General features: G+C 47.5%; 1 protein-coding gene and 1 pseudogene across 2 annotated transcripts in view; one reads left to right on the top strand and one right to left on the bottom strand.

Moving 5' to 3' along the window:
• FLVCR2 (FLVCR heme transporter 2) overlaps positions 1–22,359 on the bottom strand; it is a 67,009-nt gene that overhangs the window by 5,310 nt on the left and 39,340 nt on the right. The window contains exons 4-10 of one of the 2 annotated variants that reach the window (XM_036842343.1): positions 15,362–15,429; positions 14,072–14,175; positions 4,162–4,272; positions 3,252–3,357; positions 2,990–3,101; positions 2,347–2,402; positions 343–387 (exon numbers count right to left, since the gene is read on the bottom strand). In XM_036842343.1, the coding sequence (XP_036698238.1) occupies positions 343–387; positions 2,347–2,402; positions 2,990–3,101; positions 3,252–3,357; positions 4,162–4,272; positions 14,072–14,175; positions 15,362–15,429 (602 nt within the window). The remainder of the gene's footprint in view (positions 1–342; positions 388–2,346; positions 2,403–2,989; positions 3,102–3,251; positions 3,358–4,161; positions 4,273–14,071; positions 14,176–15,361; positions 15,430–22,359) is intronic. The other variant, XM_036842344.1, reaches the window with a different exon arrangement.
• Positions 5,724–6,609, top strand: LOC118891170 (annotated as a pseudogene).

Genomic DNA, 22,359 nt, shown 5'->3' with positions numbered 1-22,359 from the left:
TGGCCAGATGCGCTGCCTGCCCTGCGTTCACCTGGAGCTGAGAGTGAATCCCTGTGACAGTTCGCAGGTCCCACTTACACCCACCACCTCGGAGTGTCAAATGACAGCCCTTGCAGGGATGCCCTCTGACAGCGCTGGCTTCCCTGGGCATTAGCCCAGCATGACTCTGACCCCCCATCACACCAGGCTCCCCCAGATGCAAGGGAGGTGCAGAGACACACAGTGAGTATCCAGGACACTGACAGCACCAGACTGGCACCGGACTGGCCTCCTGGTCCTACTCGGTGCTATTTCCCATAGTCCATTCAGACGAGCCAACAACTCCATCCTGGATTAACAAACCTGGTCCTCGTGGACAAGGATCTGGCTGTGAAATACGGGAACAACCTAAATAGCAAACAAGAGGAAATGGAAATGTGTATAGGTAGATGTGGGGTTTTGGGGGTGCAATGGTGTAGAAAGGTTGTCAAGCTCTAGTAAGGAAACAATCAGGGTAGAAAACCCAATGTGTACAAGCATATTCATAGAAAATACACTGGGAAATGACGAAATGTTACTAGGTTATCTCTGGGCGCTAGGACTATAGGTGACCTTTACTTTCTTCTGTTTGCCTTTATCTGCCCAGGGAAATACAGATTATAAAGTAAACATAGCAAAATCACATATCACTTGACACAAGGCGTCACATTCCAAATTGAAACCTTTTCACGAGAAACCTATCCTGTTATCACGGTCACCATTTCCCCAGGCTCAGGATATATTCGCCAAAGTGTCCCGAATCACATGTTTCCTCATCCATGGCACAGGGGCAAACCCATCTCCACAGTGGTGATGCCACAGTTCTCACAGGCTGCTGAGAATAACACTCCTGTCTCAGGCTTTCCCTGTGTCCCCGCTGAATGTCCAGTCCCAGCCACCTCCCTCCACCTGTTCCCTGCTGCTACCTGCCAACCCCAGAGTGTGAGATCAGAGGACAAACAGTAAGGAACTAAAGATTAGCATCCATCTGCCAACACATATTCTTAAAGCGCTACATGTACCTCTTTCAGATAACATTTTTGCCTTAGAAAATTGGCAGAGAATTTAAAAAATGATAAACACTCAGTGTTGGCCTCATACACTGCGAGAGCAGTGAGCATTGGTAGCGTTGACAGTACCTTTCTAGAGGACAGTCTGGCAATACACATCAAAGCTTAAAAATGGGCATGACCACTGATCCATTTCTCGGGGAAATACTGTGCTTAAGAACATGTCCAAAGATTCAGCTCCAGGACATTAATCCCAGTATCATTTATAACAACAATCAGAAACAACCTTAATGTTCCCGGACAGGAAAACTGTTAAACAAATCATGTTTATCCATGTGCGGTCATTAGAACACTGTGCAGTCATTAAAAGTATGTTGTAAGAGACTAATGACCTGATAAAGCACTCGCAACAAGTAAAAAGGCACATAGAACAAGATTCCACTTTTGTTGAAAAAATACATACATATATCTATATGTATATATCATATGTGGACACAGATATGCATAAGAAAATGCAAAAAAACAGCATCCCATCTCTAGCTGATGCTATTACAGGATGACTTTTAAATTTTGTACACCTTTCTGTATTTTTTTACAGAATATGTATTACCTCTGTAATAAGTTTTGGGTGTTTTGTTCTGTTTTTGAAGAAAATCCTACTACGCTCTTAGAGCTGAAATTCCTTTCATCCTGGCTCAGATTTGACACCTAACACTTTGGTTAAAATACTTCCCAGCCAATTAAGAGCTATGGGAAACACTTTTCTGTTCTAGATCAAACTCCTGGTCCTCTCCCCTTCCATCACCATCAGCTCCTGCTTCCTGACTTGTCCTTTTAGAGCCCGGATGGCAACCCATTGGCCCCGATCCCTCTATCCCATGGCACTGCCTGGGGGGCTGTCACGTGCCAAGAGGGCCACTGTCTCGAGGCCACCACCGCCATGACAGAATGGGGGCCCCAGGTGGCCACCTTTCCTCTCCAGTCACCAACCCCAGGCTGAAAGGAGAGGACCCAGGGCCTGAGGACATGTCTCAGGATCCAGGGGTGGGTGCTGCTCAGCAGCCTGTGACACAGTGAGGAGCTCCGGGGACCAGAGCAGGGAGGCCAGGAGAAGGGAAGGAAGCGGGAGCAGAGCCCAGACAGGGCAGCAGAAAAGCAGGGCTGAGGCAGCTCCCAAGGAAACTCTCTGTCTCCACGTGCGTGATGCTGAGTTGCTGTCATAGCCACCCGTCACTCTGGGAGCCTCCCCACCCCTGCTGCCGCAGTCTCAGCAAAGCCGGGACCCAGATCTCAGCCCAGCAGCTCCCAACGTACTCACATTCTCAGGAGTTTCTTTGTTTGCTTTCTGCCTCCGGAGATCTGCCCGAATGAACGCTGAGGTCCAGGATTGCAGAAGGAAGGGCAAAAGAGACAGTTATCAAGCAGAGCAATGGTCACGTTCATCCACGAGAGGGAGCCCTCACTCTCCTAAGGGCCACAGGTATCCCACCTCCTTCAGATATTCCAGGGATCTGGAGGTTCAGTCAGCCAACTTGATAAGCCTGGGGACCACTGCTGTCCCTGACAGGCAGAAGGCAGTGATGACACTGCCCTTCATTTATAGATCCCTGATATCTGCAGGGAGTTTGCACACATTGCTCCGATCCTCACAACAATCCCCAGTCTACGGATTAGGAAAGCGGGGCTCCCAGAAGTGGGTCCACTTGCCCAAGGTCAAACAGCTATGGAGGTCGGTGTCACAGTATAGGATTCAAACAAGGGTCTTTTGGGGCCAAAACCCAAGCTCATTCCACTGAAATATGCTAATGCCTCCCCAGAGACTTCCTAACAAGCCCTCTCGTCTGCCCCACTGCACATGAACCCCCAATTGTATGATCAATCAAGGCACTGGGTGCCAAACTGCCAACAGCCTAAACCCATGAGCAGTCAGAGCATCATGTTGTCCTGAGGCCCTGACTCACCAGTGAGGACGGCTCCAAGGGTGAGGAACACACACAGGAAGATGTTCCCAGGCCTGGTTCCATAGTTGTCGATAATCTGGCCCTGGGAGATGGTGAAGATGATCCCGAATACCTGCAAAGGCACAGAGAAGACTGGAAACAAGGGCCCAGCCAACCAGCCCACGGGGGAGCTGAGCTGCCATAATGTAGTGTCTGCACCGGACAAGCCCAGCAGGGAACAAAGAGCCACGGCTCTAGGGCCACCACGAAATGAGAGGCCTACCTGGGCAGACATGTTGAGGAGGCCAGACGATATGCCTTCTGATTCTGGGTATGTCAGCTCCACAGCAAACTCAAATCCCAGCGGGAGGTAGCCAGTCATAAAGAAGCTGAAGCCCAGATCACAGAAACAAGGTGATGGAGAACTTCCGGAACAAGGAGAAAAGGGAGCCTATCTCCTGCCCTACAACTCCTTTTCCTATTCTCTTTCTTTCCATCAAGACATGCCAGGCCCTTGAAAATCAGGCCATCCCCTACGCAGCCATTACACACACACAAACACACACACACACACACACACATGTACCGCCCACAGGAAAATAAGTGGGAGGTGAAGCTGAGTAGAGACCCTTGTGGAAGAGGTACCATTTCCTACACTTTCTCATACAAGTCTAGAAAATTCCAGCTCTGATCTCTTACACCTGCACCACACTTCCTGCTGCTTTCACATCTGCTATCTCTGTCATTCTTTCCAACAACTCCACAAGGCAGGCCACTCATCTTAAATTATAGATGAAGAAACTGAGTCTCAGAGTGATTAAGGGAGGTGCCTGTGGTCTAATAGATAGTCAACAGCAAAACTGAAATCAGGACCCACACTTTCTGATTCCCAGCCCTGTGTACTTTCTCTGAGGCCATGTTGTCCCAGGCAGAACTAATAAAGACTCCATACATTTCCTAGCCTCCCAGAGATCTGTGAAGGACACAGTCCATCCCAACAGCATGGATGGGCCTGGAAGCCCCAGGTGGCCTTTCGAAGTGTTACAAGTGAACCTGACCTCTGGCCACCATTTCCACATTTCAGGACGTCAGTGAGAAGGCAGCAGAGGGATACCTATTGCTTCCTAGGATGTTGGCAGCTCAGGAACCATGGGTGGAGCTTTCCAGTTAAGCAGGTTAGAGGTGAAACTTACCCCATTGCACCAGCCGTGATGAACACTACCCACAGGTGTCCCAGGTTCAAGGTCAACGTGTAAACCACCATGCCCACCAGAGCCATGATGTAGACCACCAAAGTTGTCTCCCTACAAGCAGAGGCAACGAAGTTGAGTCATATACTGCGGACTTTAACAGGATCTTTCCCTCCCTCTCTCCCTCCCTTCCTTCCATTCCTTCCTTCCTTCCCTCCCTCCTTCCTTCCTCTCTCTCTCCCTCCGTCCCACCTTCTATCTACTGGGCACCTACTGCATGCCAAGCCCACTTCTTTGAGCTATTTGCTCTCATAGAATTTTCTGTCCATGAGGTTGATGGACATTGGACCAATGATCACACTGTGTTCAGAGCTACAAAGGGTAAGACCAGGACAGTATGAAGTCATCTTGCGGCACGTGTGTTCTCCTGCAAAACCCTCTCAACAAGATCACGCTGTACCTGGACTTGTCACGTCCTACCCACAAGCAAGAAGGCATAACCCTTTCCTCTCCTCCTCCCCCACTGAAAAAACAAATGGGACACACAACAGCTGTGGTCAGGCGGCAGTGGCATGCAGACGACCCCAGAAGCCCATTCTGCTTGTCTGCTTTGCCCCCAGACCCCAGGACAATGCTGGGCAGAGCCCTGGCTGTGAGAGTCTCTGTCATCCTTGAGTTCTTCCTGTTGCCACCTGCACACGTCCAGCACCGTTTTTCCTGATGAATCTGAACTACTCTGCTCCTGACAGTGGCAACTAAGAGAGAACATTCTCCAGCCCTGAACTAAGTCCTTGACTCCAAAGCCGAGGGGAGAAAGCTCCGCCCACTCCCAGTTGCATTTCCCCTTGTTGGTCCCTCAGAAGGACCCTCAGCAACCTGCTGGTTTCTGTTTCTGGCTCACCCTGCTTGTGCCCTTCCCCACACCTCTCCCCCCATGTTGCCCACTCAGGACTCTGCTGTGGCCCTGACTCCTGCACTGGGACCTGCATCCCTCTCTGTCCTACTGACTGAGGGCAGGGACTCTGCACATCTTTCTGCGCTCTGGCCACGAACGTGGGAACTCAGACTATGAAAGCTCAAAGCCTTCACTCATCTCTGCTGAAGCCAGAAACACAGAGGGGTTGCCAGCAGGTGTGTACTGTGGTTATGTGAAACTAACACTGCATTTACTGGATGCCAGGGATTCTGCTAAGTGCTTTACATGCATTTATTATTTCATTCAACCCTTGCAAAAGCCATGCAAGAAAAGTACAACTAATTTAAGAAAACTGAAATCATATCAAGCATCTCTTCTAATCACAAAACTATGAGATCAGAAGTCAACTACAAAAAGTGCCAAAAACACAAACACGCGGAGGCTAAACAGTTATCTACTAAACAACCATCAGGTCACCGAAGAAATCAAAGAAGAAATTTTAAAAACACCTGGAGATAAACTAACAAAAAACACAATATAAAATATATTCCTGGCACCGAGCGAGCGGCGGCGAGGCGGTGCGAGCCGGCCCCGCTTCCTTCTCGCCGCCGGCGCCATTCTCGAGGAGGAGGGTGGGGCGCGCGCCGCGATGGCCCCGGCCGAGCCAGGACGAGCCCGCCGCCCGCCCTCCCGCCCGCCGGCCCACAGCCCCCGGCCCCTCCGGCCCAGCCACGGCGAAGCAGTACGATGCGCTGTTCCAGCTGCTGCTGATCGGGGACTTGGGGACTCTGGGGTAGGCAAGACCTGCCTGCCGTGCGGCTTCACCGACAACGAGTTCCACTTCTCGCACATCTCCACCATCGGTGTTGACTTTAAGATGAAGACCATAGAGGTAGGTGGCATCAAAGTGCGGATACAGATTTGGGACACAGTGGGGCAGGAGAGATAGCAGACCATCACAAAGCAGTACTATCGACGGGCCCAGGGAATATTTTTAGTCTGCGACATTAGCAGTGAGCGCTCTTACCAGCACATCATGAAGTGGGTCAGTGATGTGGATGAGAATGCACCAGAAGGTGTCCAGAAGATCCTTACAGGGAATAAGGCTGATGAAGAGCAGAAACGGCAGGTGGGAAGAGAGCAAGGGCAGCACCTGGCTGAAGAGTATGGCATGGACTTCTATGAAGCAAGTGCCTGCACCAGCCTCAACATTAAAGAGTCCTTCACGCGCCTGACGGAGCTGGTGCTGCAGGCCCACAGGAAGGAGCTGGAAGGTCTGCGGACACGCGCCAACGATGAGTTGGCCTTGGCGGAGCTGGAGGAGGATGAGGGCAAACCCGAGGGCCCGGAGAACTCTTCGAAAACCTGCTGGTGCTGAGTATCTTGCGTGGAGCACCCCCCGCCCCGCACAGTCCCCTCTCCCCGCAGGAGGGCTGCGGGCACACAGGGAGCCTGGGCTTTGCCCTGCTTCTCTTCTCCTTCGGGTGACCCTGTGGAATCTCGGCCGCTGCTCCTCCCCCTGCCTGGCTCCGAGGAGCAGCCTCGCCCCCCTTCCCCCGCCCTCCCCCCCGGGATGGCCCCCTCCAGCCTGTTTCCCCAGCCACAGGCCTGCCTCGAGCCCCTGATGTGCTACGAGCACCGCCTCACTACCCCGAGGTCCCAGAAGATGGCCCAGTCCGGAGTCAAAGCCACTGTAGGTTCCTTCTCTCTCAGTGCATCTGGTCTCCTCTCCGCTTCTCCTCGCTTCTTCACACCTCTCTTTCTGTCCCTTCCCCTCAGCTGTGTTCCTATCAAAGCCCTCCCCCCCTCCACGTGTCCCGTGTGGCTGCTGGTACAGCACCTTTCAATGCCTCCCTCTTTGCCGGGACGAGGGAATGGACTCAGGCTCAGGGGCACGTTCCCTGCTCTGCTCCGGGAGAAGCCCCACCCCGCTTTGTGGGAAATTCTTCCCGTCCTCTCCTCCCCACCGCCCCCTCTTGTGCCATGGGCCTGCCTCCCCAGTGACCGAGGAAAGAGGAACGGCAAGAGAGGAAGGAAAGCCCAAACTGGTGGTCCCCACGCCTGGGGCTGTCCTACACCTCTCCCCACCCCCATCCCCAGCTTCCACTGCACTTGGCTGCCTGCCCTCCTGCCTCTTGAGGGAACTGAGCTTCAGAGAAGAAAAAAAAATAATGAGGGGTGGCAGGGATAAGAAGTAACCTTCATTCTCTACCTGCCCTGCAGCGTGTACACTATTTCTCCCTGCCCCCGAATTTAAAGATGTGGACCAAGGCCTGAGGGCACTGCAGGGCAAGGAGAGCCCTGGGGCCAACCACACACTCCAGGAAGGGGAGTGTTTGGAAATGAAGAGCCAGCTCCTATATATCAGGTTAAGAGCCGGGACAGCAGTTTGCAAAGCAGAGGGGAATTCAGCAGCAGCAGGAATTCCTGGGCCCCATCTTCCATTTCATTTTCTTTTTTTTTTTTTTAACATCTTTATTGGAGTATAATTGCTTTACAATGGTGTGTTAGTTTCTGCTTTATAACAAAGTGAATCAGCTATACATATACATATATCCTCATATCTCTTCCCTCTTGTGTCTCCCTCCTTCCTACACCTCTAGGTTGTCACAAAGCACTGAGCTGATCTCCCTGTGCTATGCAGCTGCTTCCCACTAGCTATCGGTTTTACATTTGGTAGTGTATATATGTCCATGCCATTCTCTCACTTTGTCCCAGCTTCCCCTTCCCCTTCCCCGTGTCCTCAAGTCCATTCTCTAGTAGGTCTGTGTCTTTATGTCTTTATTCCCGTCCTGCCTCTAGGTTCTTCATGACCTTTTTTTTTTTTTTTTTTTAGATTCCATATATATGTGTTAGCATACGGTATTTGTTTTTTTCTTTCTGACTTACTTCACTCTGTATGACAGACTCTAGGTCCATCCACCTCACTACAAACAACTCAGTTTTGTTTCTTTTTATGGCTGAGTAATATTCCGTTGTATATATGTGCCACATCTTCTTTATCCATTCATCTGTCAATGGACACTTAGGTTGCTTCCATGTCCTGGCTATTGTAAATAGAGCTGCAATGAACATAGTGGTACATGACTCTTTTTGAATTATGGTTTTCTCAGGGTATATGCCCAGTAGTGGGATTGCTGTGTCATACGGTAGTTCTACTAGAGCTAATCAATGAATTTGGTAAAGTAGCAGGATACAAAATTAATGCACAGAAGTCTCTTGCATTCCTATACACTAATGATGAAAAATCTGAAAGAGAAATTAAGGAAACACTCCCACTTACCATTGCAACAAAAAGAATAAAATACCTAGGAATAAACCTACCTAAGGAGACAAAAGACCTGTATGCAGAAAACTGTAAGACACTGATGAAAGAAATTAAAGATGATACAAACAGATGGAGAGATATACCACGTTCTTGGATTGGAAGAATCAACACTGTGAAAATGACTATACTACCCAAAGCAATCTACAGATTCAATGCAATCCCTACCAAATTACCACTGGCATTTTTCACAGAACTAGAACAAAAAATTTCACAATTTGTATGGAAACACAAAAGACCCCGAATAGCCAAAGCAATCTTCCATTTCTTATGTAAGATGGGCATCTCCCCACCACCCTGGCAGGTGAGAGGTGACAGAACCATGCTGGTGGTCTTTCACCGAGCCCAGCCTTCAGCTCTCAAAGCTTTCCCGAGACCCAAAGTTTGTGGGAGAAGGGCAGGGAGCTCATGGGCAAAAAGCAGGCAAGCCCTGGGTAGGAATGCTTGGTGCTATTCCCTTCAGCCTTCAAGACCAAGTGCTCATCTTGTTCCTCTAGCTCCTGACTCAGAGGCTTGAGGGTTTGCCAACTGCACTGTGGCTACAGGTGGAGGGAAGCGGACTCCCTCCTCCAGGGCCCTTTGTTTCAGGAAGCAGTTTCTTTAACCCCATATGGTCCAAGAGTAGTTTGCAGGAGACCCTTTAAGGAGGGAACAAGTCAGTTACCAGCCCTAGTAGCGTTCCTCCCCACCTTCCCAAGATGGGAGAAGCCTAGGGAGGAGGATCAGTCTTAAGCTGCATTGCATGGCTGGCACTGGAGTGAAAACAAAACTGGGCATCGAACATTCACTAATTAAAGACTAAAATCCAGGACACACACATGTGAAGAATTAAGAGCCCCACTTCCTTACTCTTCTGAAAAAAAGGTTGGGGGATGAAATCACCAAACCTTTCCTTCTGACTCTTATCAAATCAGGAGAGAGCAGGAGAGGGTAGCTCAGGATGAAGGAATGGGGGATGAGTTATCGTAGTGGAAGGAAAAGGAAGGCAGGAACAGTTATAAATTGTCGGCTAATGAGAAATGTAAAGAGCTGACTCTTTAGGACGAAGTCATGACCACAGCTGAGGATGTTTCCTTGAGGACTAACTCCTCAGGTGTTAGAAATTGCAGCATCACTCTGGGGTGGGGAGGTCAGCAGTGCCAAATCTCAGTGTGCCCTCAGCCAGGGACTCGAGGGAGGGGAAGTTATACTGGCCATTGGCTCCAACCTGTGGTCAGTGTCACTGCTTTCCCTGAAGATCTGGCCGAGCACCATTGCCTTTCTCTCCTAGCCCCCTCAGGGAAGAGGGACTATATTTTTACTGTACCCTAGGGGTTCTGGAAGGGAAAACTTGGGGTTAGGATTCTATGGCCTGAGAAGCCCCATCCATAAGGGCCACAGCTGGGGAGAGGTATGGGGCAGGAGAGGGGTTGGGATTTTAGGGTGCAGCTATGCTCATGAGGTACCAGAGTCAGCCTCTCACCCCTAAACTTCTCCAGTCCCGGAGGTAGCCTGGGACCTGGCCTTAGACTGTTGAGCAGGTGTGCCTGCCTGTTGACTCCTCACCACCTTTGCACCTGTTGTCTTGAGACTCGGCACAGCCCCAGGCACTCCACCTGCTCCTGAGCCCCACCATCTCCCTGTGAACTTTGTGTGCTGTGTCTTGGGTCCAGGATATGAATTGTGAGCAGGGTTCATCTATTTTAAACACAGATGTTTACAAAATAAAGAATATTTCAAGTCAAAAAAATAAATTAATTAATTAAATAAATAATAAAATATATGGGACACAGGAAAAGCAGTTCTAAGAAGCAAGTTTATAGTGACACAAGCCTGTCTCAGGAAACAAAAAAAAAATCTCAAATAAACAACCTAATCCAAGGCAATCAGCAGATTCAATGCAATTCCTATCAAAACACTAATGAAATTTTTCACAGAATTAGAACAAATAATTCTAAAATTTGTATGTAAATACAAAAGACCCCAAATAGCCAAAACAATCTTGAGGAAGTAGAACAAAACTAGAAGTATCAGTTTGCCCAGATTTCAAACTATACTACAAAGCTATAGTAATCAAAACGGTATGGTACTGGCAAAAAACAGACACACAGATCAATGGAACTGAATAGCGATTCAAAAATGAACGCACATTTATGTGAGCAATTAACCTATGACAAAGGAGGCAAGAACATACAATGAGGAAAAGACAGACTCTTCAATAAATGGTGTTGGGAAAACTGGACGGCTATACACAAAAGAATCAAACTCAACTACTCTCTCACACCATGCAGAAAAATAAAGTCAAAATGGATTAGACTTAAATTTAAGACCTGAAACCACAAAAATTCTAGAAGAAAATATAGGCAGTATAGTGTTTGACATCAGTCTTAGTAATTTTTTTTGATATATCTCCTCAGGCAAGGGAAAGAGAAGCAAAAAACAAACAAATGGGACTACTTCAAACTAAAAAGCTTTTGCACAGCAAAGGAAACTATCAACAAAATTAAAAGGCCAGCTATTGAATGGGAGAAGACATATCTGATAAGGGGTTAATATCCAAGATATACAAAGAACTAATACAACTCAACATCAAAAAACAAACAACCCAATTAAAAAGGGGGCAGAGGATCTGAATTGACATTTTCCCAAAGAAGACATACAGATGGCCAACAAGTACATGAAAAAGGGAACCCTCGTGAACTGCTGGTGGGAATATAAATTGGTGCAGCCACTATGGAAAACAGTACGGCGATTCCTCAGAAAAATTTTAAAATAGAACACCCAGATGATCCAGCAATTTCACCCCTGAGCATTTATCCCAAGAAAATGAAAACACTAATTCAAAAAGATATATGTACTACCCCTATATTCACTGTAGCATTATGTACAATAGCCAAGATATGGAAGCAACCTAAGTGCCCATCAACAGACAAATGGATAAAGAAGATGTGGTACATATACATATATTTCAGCCATAAAAAAGAATGAAATCTTGCCATTTGCAACGACATGTATGGACCTAGATGATATTACGCTAAGTGAAACAATTTAGACAGAGAAAGACAAATACTATATAATATCATTTATATGTGGAATCTAAAAAGCAAAACAAATGAACAAACAAAACAGAAACAGAGAACAAACAGATGGTTGTCAGAGGGGAAGGAATGGGGGAGAGGAAAGAAACAGGTGAGAGAGATTAAGAGGTACAAACTTTCAGTTAGAAAATAAATGAGTCAAAGGAATGAAATGTATGGTGTGGGGAATACAGTCAATAACTATGTAATCTCTTTGTATGGTGACAGATCCAAATTAGATTTATCTTGGGGATCATTTTGAAATGTATAGAAACATCAAATCACTATGTTGTGTATAGGAACTAACATAGTGTAGTAGGTCAATAATACTTCAAACACAAACAAGCATGCAAACTCATAGAAAAAGAGACCAGATTTGTGGTTACCAGAGGTGGGGATGGGGTAGGGGGAGGGAGAATTGGAAGAAAGCAGTCAAAATGTACAAACTTCCAGTTGTAAGTAAGTACTAGGGATGTAATGTACAATACGATAAATATAATGAACACTGCTGTATGTTATACACACAAGTTGTTGAGAGTAAATCCTAAGGGTCCTCATCATGAAATTTTTTTCTATTTCTTTAATTTTGTATCTATATATGATGATGGATGTTCACTAAACTTATCGCGACAATCATTTCATGATGTATGTAAATCAAATCATCATGCTGTATACCTCAAACTTATACAATGCTGTATGTCAATTATATCTCAATAAAACTGGTAGGAAAAAAAGAGATGTATGACTCTTCCTAATATGACAGATGAGGAAACTGAGCTCAGACCAGTCAAGTTACTTGTCCAAAGTCACCTGCCCAGGAAGTGCACAGCTAAGATTCGAACCCAGAGGTTGGATTTGAAACCTGTGCTCCCTCTACTCCCACACACAGGAATACTAACACAGGATGGGGCTGCATCTTTGGAAAAGACCAACAGCCTCTGAAGGATGCCCTTCCCTCCTGGGTCCTCAAAGCAGCTGCTGAGGGCAGAGGAGCTTCATCCCTCCTCCCCCTGCTCCCCACATCCAGTCCCTCCCCCTCTGCAGAACCCAACTCCAAGGACACCCATCTCCCTCACTGACCCCACAAGCTCATCTTTCCCATATTTGTTTCCATATAGCTTCTTCTTAAACCACTAGCCTGTCTACAAAACTGTAGTCTCAGCCAGAGATAAAGGGACCTGACCATCCAATTTCCAGCCTCCAAACCAAACAGGACAAATCTGGGAGGCTCAGGGAAAAGGGAACTGGCACCAAAATGACCAGATGACAGAGCTCTCTCACCCTTTCTCTGCCTAAGTAGTAGAGCAGGGAGAAGACTGTCCCATGCTGACTGCAGGATGCAGACATCAAGTGACACTAGGAGCTGGTGGCAGCAGGATTCTGCAGTGTCCTCCCCAGACCTTTCCCTGTATTTTCACCATATTTTCTAGTTCACCTGAATCATCTGGCTGCCCACATCCCCGCCCAGGCAACATTCCAATCCCTCCCTTCTCTTGCCACACAGCAAGCCCAGAAAAGGGGACGCTGCTGTGCCCTGGTTCGGGAGTGGCCAGTCCTCACTGCCCAAAGCAAACAACTGACATATGGCAAAGACGAGGCGGCAGCCCAGCTCCACCAGCAGTAATTAAGCCCAGCTGGGCTCCTCGTCGTGTCAAGCCAGGCAGCCACATCCCCAGGGTTGGCCTTTGACAAAAGCAGACAGAGAGAGCCCTGGTCTGACCAGAGCCTCACAAGCAGATCTGTGTGGCAGAGAACAGGTCTGCCACTGTCTGTTGCCTCCAGACACTGGGAACTTTGGAGGCCTTGACAAAGCAGCCCAGAATGTTGATCTGCCCCAGAGCAGGACAACTCTGGCCTGGCAGCTGCCCTACTGGCCAGCATTAATTGAGTGCCCAGTGCATGCGGAGCACAGGAAAGACACAAGTTGGGCCTCTGTTTCCAGAGCATTTTCCCCAAGGCTGGCTACTGAACTGAGGCATCCGGGTTGATTTTTATAAATGCAGATTCCCCTACTGAATTGGCATCCATGAGGGTGGGGCCCAGGAATCTGTATTTTTAGTAAGCGTCCTGGATTAGCCTGACATCCACTAAAATCTTCGTGGCTATTAGAAATGCACTGGGCAATCAGGACTAAAGCATGTCGTAATACTTACCAATGAAGTGGAAGCAATTGCAAAATAACACACTGTAAATTGTTGGAAGCACAGAGCACCTTGGTTAACCCCATGGGCTCCACGGGGGAGCTATGGGAACAGGGCAGGGGAACCACCTCCTCGTCCCCATTCTGTGGAGTTTCCACGAACTGTCCAACTGTTGATGCTTTTCCACATTTATTTTCTCCTTCCTCTGCTCCTTCCACAAGCTACTTGGGGGATGGAACTCTGACAGGCCTCATGTCCCCTATCTCTAACCTTCCTACGATCCCCACAGGGCAGGCATTGCTTCCCTCATTTTATAAATGGGGAAACTGAGGCTCAGAGAAGATACATTTGAACTCCCCACTTGACCACTCAGACCCCCAGCTGCCACACCCACATCTTTGGAGCCGTGTTGCTAATGAATATGTCATTTCAAGACAGGGGTCCCCGATTCAGTCCAAGAGGAAGAGTCACTTACTTGTAGGTTTTGGTCCTATCCAGCCAGATACCTGAGATCATAGCCCCAAGCATTCCTGAAATGACGATGGTCAGGCCGATTCTTCCAGCATTCACTTCTTCGCCCTGGGGAAACCACAGCCCCAGTGACTGCTCAGTGATGGGACAAGATATCTGACAGTGCACAGTCAGCAGAGGGCAAAGGGGCAAAGGCAAGTAACTCCGGCTTCATTAGAGCCGATTCTCAGAAAGTATCAGGACAAGATGGCCTGTAAGAAGCTGCCAGTGGAGAGAGAATCCTAGAATAATTGCTCCTCCCAACATAATATAACCCTGGATGTGTGTGCATTATACTGGATGCTGGGGTGAACCAAATTCTGTCCTTAGAAACCACTTTTAGATGGATTTCTTTAAATGTAAACCTTATAGCAAACCTTTATCATTATTCCCATTTCACAGATGGAAAAACTGAATTATGTATATCCAAACATTCCATACTTAGGTTTTTTTCAGTTATCACTTTTGAAGAGATAGGAAGATAATAATTATATATTTTTGAGCGTTTATTCAAAGCCAGGATTTTATAGCATCATCTCATTTAATTCTCCTAATTCCCCACCAGAAGGTTAATCAATATTCTCCATTTTACAGATGAAGACACTGAGGCACAGTGAAATTAACCTACTAGCCCAAGGTCATGAGGCCTTTAGTAAGAGCAGAGGCAGGATGTGAACTCAGACCTGTCAACCTCCAACCCTGGAACGCTCAGCCACGGTGGCTCACCCCTCCCACAAGCGTGAGACCCTCAACCTTTCAGAAGAGGGCTGGACCCGGGATCCCGACTCCAGGATACTCAGTGTCCCATTCCCAGTATCCAGCCCTCGCTGGTTCTGGAAACATTTAAAACATGCTTTCTGCTGAGCAAATAAGACTTTAAAATTAAATCTTGCCCATATTTCACAGCTAAGTTTGTTTCATATGTGATTCTATGTGTATATATGTTTACCTACTGTGTTGCCAGGCACCATGCTATGCGCTTTACATATATAAACCTTATTATTTACTTTCTAATCCTAAAATCAATCTTTCAGTAAGTAATTAGGCTTCCTTTACAGAAAAGAGAATGAGAGCTCAAGGCACTAACCAGCTTATTACACAGCTAAGGACCACCGGAGCTGGGGCTGAGACCCAGGGCCGCCTCCCTCCAAATCTCAGAAGCACACACCATACCACGCTGCCACCCCAGCTCCTGCCCAGACAGACCAGAAACCTCCTTCTCTCAGGGCCCAGCAAGCTTAGGGAACACCCTTACCGGGTAGTGCAAGATCACCATGCGATTCAGCAGAGTGGACAAGGCATAAAAAGCACCAGCATTCAGACCTGAAGGAGGGAGGGAGAAACACAGCATTAGGGTCATTCTCCTGTTGGAGCCATCGCGGGCTTCTCCCCACAGTGGTGAGGGAGGCCAGAAATCCTCATCCTTGGGCTTCCCTGGTGGTGCAGTGGTTGAGAATCCACCTGCCAATGCAGGGGACACGGGTTCGAGCCCTGGTCTGGGAAGATCCCACATGCCGCGGAGCAACTGGGCCCGTGAGCTACAACTACTGAGCCTGCGCGTCTGGAGCCTGTGCTCCGCAACAAGAGAGGCCACGATAGTGAGAGGCCTGTGCACCACGATGAAGAGTGGCCCTCGCTTGCCACAACTAGAGAAAGCCCTCGCACGGAAACGAAAGACCCAACACAGCCAAAAATAAATAAATAAAATTTAAAAAGAAAAGATGAAGATGACTACTATCTTAAAAAAAAAAAAAAAAAAAAAAACCCAAGCACTCTCTAATGACTTTAAATGGAGTATAATCTAGAAAAATTAAAAAAAAAAAAAAAGAACTCCTCATCCTTGTTGCCACTGGAGGTAGTGTTTCAAGAAGAAATACTCCAAAACAACCAAAACTAACCATTTGAACCTCTTCTTAGCCACACACCACTGCCCTCTCATCCCTTTATCCCTGTCCTGGAAACACAGGCTCCAGAAAGTATTACTCCCAAGTCAGAGCCATCTACATTCCTCTTAAGCACTGGCCTGACCTAAGGGGCCAGCAGAAGTACTGGACCCCTTCCACCTCTTCCTGATGACCTGTCCCCTCACCAGAATGCTCCAGACCTCTGACCCCTGACAACACTCCCTCTGCAGGTAGATTCTCACCTCTTTCCACATCCCTCCAACTTTTTTCTCAGATTCAACATCACACAAAATCTTATATTCAAAACCATAAAGGACCCTAAAGAGCATTTAGTTGACTCTCCTAATTTATTGATTCATCCAAGAAATAAATGGGGCACCTAGCATATACTGTAAGAATCTGTCCTTAGAAGATGAGGTTATTTGTCAAAAGCCATACAGTGACTTAGTAACTAAGATGAGACTGAAACTGATCCAAAGGAGAAGGGCCTTCTGCCCTCCCTTCATAATGATGGTGATGATGATGGTGGTGATGGTGCTGGTGGTAATGGTGACAGTGGTGATGATGGTGATGGTGGTGGTGATGGTGGTGGTGATGGCAGTAGCATACACTTATATACTAGGCACTTTTCTAAACAACTTATAATCCTCATAACAATCCTAGAAAGTAGCTAATATTCTCATTCCCATTTTGTAGGTAAGAAAAATGCACACAGATTTTAAAAACAAATACAGAGGTCACGCTGGAAGGCCCACCAGGAGTCTTTTTAATTTTAACTAATTTTGAGGCTCACACAACTACCACTGGCACACCTGGCATTAGGTCCACTTAGCAGCATATAAGAGAGGACACAGTTCATAGACAGGGCAGCCTCGGGAGCTCCTCTTCACTGGAGCCAGTCCACAGAACCCCAGTCCATACAGCCATTCAGAAGCTATTCTCTTTTGCCCCCGAGGTGACAGCTCAGCACAGAGAAAGGTGGTATGGCACCCACCCTGGCTTAACCCTTCCCAGGAGCCACTATTGCTTGTGACTCATCCACAGGCATAGCTACCAGGATCTCCGTAAAGGACAGGCCAGTGGAAAGAGAAGCACAAAGAATGGCTTCCCAACAGGGGTAAGAAGATCGCCCAGCTCACTTGCAGTCATTTATATCACAATAGGTCATTCTTATCAGAAGCAATGTGTTGCCTAGATGCCGTTGACTTACTCCCTTTGTCAGGTTCCCTGAAGAATGAGATACAAAGTTAAGTGAAGGTCAAATTCTCCTGCAAAATGGGGAAGGGAGTTTGGTTTGCCCTTCCCACCATCACACGGGTAGTAAGAGGCAGGGTTCGATTCAAACCCAGACTGTATGGACTCCAGGTCCTCCATCTTAAACCTTTGATTTCATAACCTTACAGAACTGATCCTCAATGATTTCCCCAGCTCAGGTTACTGGCAATTTCGTGCCCCAGCCTCTCCCAGCCAGGTCACCTCAGGGATGCAACAAGGTTGAGCTCAGTGCCACCTCCTGAGGGGCACAGGGCCACAGTCAGTCGGCAAACCCAGAGGTGTCACCAAATGTGACTGCAACTACCACACTCACGGTCAGGAGGACTCTGAGACTCTCGGCAACTTCTCACCCAACAAGTATACCCGCCTCACCTTCATACCACACACCCAGCCACTCGGAAACTCCATTCCTGGGTCAAGAGAGCCCACAAGGAGACACATTCCTGAAATGCGGACGGGTGTCGGGGAGAAGCGTGCAGGGAGGAGGATGAACTTAGTCCCCTTCCTGCCCCTCAGCCTAACAGGGCCAGGGGCCTGGGCATGCACGAGGTCAAGCTCAGCTTGTGCCCACCTGGAATGAACGAGGAGGGCAGAATCCTCAGGAAACTGTGAAATCCAGGAGGACTGGGAGAAAAAAACCCCACTTCAAACACCAGCACTTTCCTGACCCTGAAAAATGTGGAGAAACAGTCCTGATCAGGCTAACCCAGGCTATAGAGGCTGAGCAGCTTCGTGAGGCTTAAAGGTTTAGAGAAATCACTTCCAGATCAGCATCCCCGGCAGCTTGTTAGAAATGCAAATCCTGACCCCACCCAGACCTCCTGCTGTAGACAATGGGAGTGGGGTTCCTCAGGCAATCTGTGTTTGAACGAGCCCTCCAGGTAATTCTGATAAGGCTCAAAGTTTGAGACCTACTGGCTCTGCTAGACTAGTTTGGTTTACTAGTAACCATCCCCTGCTCCCAGCCAGACAGGAGATGGAATCAGGGCTAAGGTAGGGAGGATGTGGAGGGGAGCAGGGGTTCACCCTGGAAGGCTACCATTCTTTCCAATTCTTTCTACAGTCCAACGTTAAAGGAATTAGAAATTCTGAATCACTCTTGAATCTAGATGTCCCTCCCATATTGCCAAAGGTTGCCAGACACAGTTAAACGGCACAAGTCCTCTCCACTGCCCAAACCAAAGGGTCCGGTGTCCACACTGAAGGGCAGGAATGAAATGTGTGCTCTGCCCTGTGCATAAGTACCTCTTACAGGAATGCAGGTGACTGTGTTATATTCGGGTATGATCATCCCCAACAAGGTAAGCCTGCCAGGTGAGGAAATGTGATGGCCCCTGAAAGGCCTGGTCACCCCTGGTATCAGCCACCTGGGAGAAGTGCAGGTCACCGAGGGGGTGAGCTTTAGGAAGGCAGAAGGGACTGACTTGTCATCACTCTGAGTTTCTCTCCTGTGTCAAGACTAATTTCTTTCAAAGGGTGGTGGCATTTAGAAACCAGTGGCATTAGAAAGCCTCAGGGTCTAAAAATGCAGATTCCTGGGCTGCACCCTGGACCAACTAAATCTGATTCCCCTGGATTGGGGCTAGGAATCCGCATTTTAACAACAACACAACAAAAACCCTTGGCATTTCTTAAACTTGGGGATAAATGGCCTTGGGCATAGGAAGATCACAGACCAGGTCCAGGCCGTCAGAGACTGGGGTTAACATGGAGGCAGCTGGGATGGGAAGGGGCTTCAAGAGAATCACCCATAGCACACCTACTTTAGAGGTTCTCAACCCTGCTGCAAACCAGAATCTCCAGGAATGCTTGTGAAAAGCAGATTCCCAGGCCCGGACCAGATTATCTGAATTTGACTTTCCAGAAGAGAGGCAGGAATCGAGGCACACGCCACCCAGCACCCCAGGGGACTCTATCATCAGGCCAGCGTGGGAAACACTGATCCCAGATCCCATCTCTGGGTTCTGGTTACTCTGTGTTCATTTCCCTTTTGTCCTTTCTGAACTTGTAGGAAACCCTCTTTTTAAAGGGCCAGCCTGACCTCAGCAAAGCTCCAGGGAATCCCAGAAGGATCTTATACCCACCCTGAAGCCAGCATCTTGAGGGGGCACAAAGCCCCTGCCCAGGTCGGGCAGTGTAAAGCCCTTGAGAGCCCCAAGGAAAGGTGTCCTCAGGACACATGTTGAGGCTCTGAATTCAGATGCCCAACACTGCACAGATTCTTCAGAAGCATAGCTGGAGGCAAGGCTGGGGGATGACAGGGAAGAGTAATCCCTTGGAGGCCACTCTCCAGAAGAGGAGCCTTTCACCAATCTGTTTACCATGGGCAGGCGTTAGTCATCAATGCAAAGACGTTAGGGAAGCCATGTGAAAGCAAGGCCTGGAGATACGAGGAGGAGCCAAAGAAAGGTTCTTACTTCACCCCACCCCACGCCCCGAGGCTGACGCTCACCACAGGACCTGCCCAGCCCCAGGCTCTGGTGGACCCACGGAGAATCTGCTTCCAGCCCTGTGTCTTCCTGCGGTGCCATGTTAGAATAGGGAGGGTATTTCGCTAGAGGCAGCGGTAGTTTCTCATTCCTGTGATATTTCAGCAACATCAAGCACAAACCCAGCCTCTGCACCTCCTTCCCTCTAAATTGGGCTGCTAGATTTAGGAAAAAAACAAAAACAAACAGCACACCCAATTAAACTTGAATTTCAGCATAAGAATGCTTCAAATAGTGGTGGGACATGTTTATACTAAAAAAGAATTTGTTGTGGATCTGAAATTCCAACTTAGCCGGATGGCCCTTAATTTATGTCTGAAACCTACCTCTAAGAGTGTGGCCAGAAGCCCATGGGGAAAAGGCAGCGGCACTGGAATTCCTCCAAAGCCTTTACTGTATCACCGCACCTTAGCTCGGGGCAGCTGACTCAGCAGCTTGGAGAAGCACTTGGAAAGTCACTACCAGTACAATACTGGACATCCCACCAGCTGCACGAGAGCTACTCCCTACGTGTGGAAATCTAGTTCATTCAAAAAAACAAAAAGACTGTAGGAAATGGGCAAGTTTACCAACACAACAGCATTGTGGCTGCACACAGTGTTTTGATTCACAATTACTTTAAAAGCTTTCATTTCCATCCAGGGAACTCCAATGGGAAGCAAATGTTATTACTCTTTTCTGAGGGGTGGTTCTTAGACAGACACACGATGGGCACAGGATGGGTGAAGGTGGTACACTCAGTAATTAGCAGAGCTGACACTAAAACTTAGACCTTATATTCCTTATGTACCAACTCTGAACTCACTGGTCCCCCAGTCAAGGCTCTTACTCCAAAACATGTCCACCCAGATCCAGCAAATACCTCCATGAAACACTATCAACTGCTTGATTCCCAACTACATGCTCTTAAGTGTTTATAATTCAGAGGAAAGTAGGAACATCATACGTACTATATAATGTACATATGCACTACATGGTTATATGTGTGTATATATAAACTGTGAACCGTTTCCCTCTTCAAAGCTCAACCTGAAACTGCATGGAAGGTGGGAGGAATTCTGGGAGGTCTCAAAGGATTTAGTTGAATTTATAGAGGGTTTTTTTGGTTGTGTGTGCATTTTTAATCTGGAGCAAAGATATAGTGGGAGAAGAAAGCAGGGATTCTTAGGTGGACTGAGTGCCAATCACTGCCTTTACATGACCTGTAACCCTTAGAGACACGCACTACGGATGAAACCTCACCATCCCCAAGTCCCAAAGATGGCTGGTCAGTGTAGGTATAGGTCCTGCTTCTAAACCCCAGAACTCCAGACCCTCATCTCAGAAGAAAGGCCATTGGTCTGAGGACTGAATCTGAGGAAGGACATACACCACTACCACCCCTGCTAGATAGACCCAGTGGCTACTCAGTCGAGTGAGGCTGAAAACAGACCCCTGGCTCTGTCTCCAAGAGGCTCCTTTCTGCACGGGAAGGCGAAATGGTGCGGTGGTTAGGAAGATAGGCTTTGATCTCAGACAGACAGAAGTTTATATCTAAGCTCTGTTGCTTGCTAGCTGTCTAATTACGGACAAGGAGCTCAATCAGAGCCTCAGTTTTTTCAGGTATAAAATGGAGCAGTTGAACACCTAGTTCATGGGTTTCTTTTGAAGATTAAATGAGATAATGCATATAAAGCACTTCACATGGTGCCTGACACAGAGTAAAGGCTCAATAACATGTTTTCCCAAATCTGTGATTCAGCCTAAGAATCATTTCCTTGTTGGCAAAGATCCCTGTCACCAAGTCTAACTCTCTACCACAAAAATAAGGCTTGTGGTTCTCTGACTATAACGAAATGTGTACAAACAACCAGATTAGTTTAACTCCTCACTGGGATCACCTCAGGCCTTTGAGAAAAATGTTAATAAATTCTATCTATACACAACCGAGTCAAATGCTTCCAGAGGCACAGAAGTGAACTGTTTTTCTAGTTTAGCACCGTCTCAATTTAATGGCAATTTACTTCCACCCTGTTTCTCTCTCCTCTTCTTCTGGGACTCCTGTTAGGCATGTGTTGGTATGCTTGATGGTTTCCCACAGGTCTATGAGGATCTGCTCATTTTTCTTCTTTCTTTTTTCTTTCTGTTCCCCAGACAGGATAATTGCATTTGACCTGTCTTCAAGTTAACTGATTCTTTTTTCTGCCAGCTCAAATCTAGTGCTGAACCTTCTAGTGAGTTTTTCATTTCAGTTATTGTATTTTCAACTCTAGAATTTATATTTGGTTCTTTTTGATTTGTCTTTCTTGATATTCTCTATTTGGTGAGACACCATTCTCTACTTTTCTTTCATTCTGTACACACTGGTTTCCTTTAGTTCTTGAATATACTTATAATAGCTGAGCTACTATCTTTTTCTGTTACGTCCAACCTCTGGGCTTCCTCAGGAACAGTTTTCTAACTATGTATGGGCCCTGCTTTCCTCTTTCTTTGCATGTCTCATATTTTTTTATTGAAACTGGACATTTTAAATATAATGTCAACTCTAGAAATGAGATTCTCCTCTTTCCCCAGGATTTGTTACTGCTGCTGCTGTTTGTTCACTG

The sequence above is a fragment of the Balaenoptera musculus genome, chromosome 2 (assembly GCF_009873245.2).
Source record: "Balaenoptera musculus isolate JJ_BM4_2016_0621 chromosome 2, mBalMus1.pri.v3, whole genome shotgun sequence".
Classification (NCBI taxonomy): Eukaryota; Metazoa; Chordata; class Mammalia; order Artiodactyla; family Balaenopteridae; genus Balaenoptera; species Balaenoptera musculus.
This window is presented reverse-complemented; position numbering and strand designations above follow the sequence as displayed.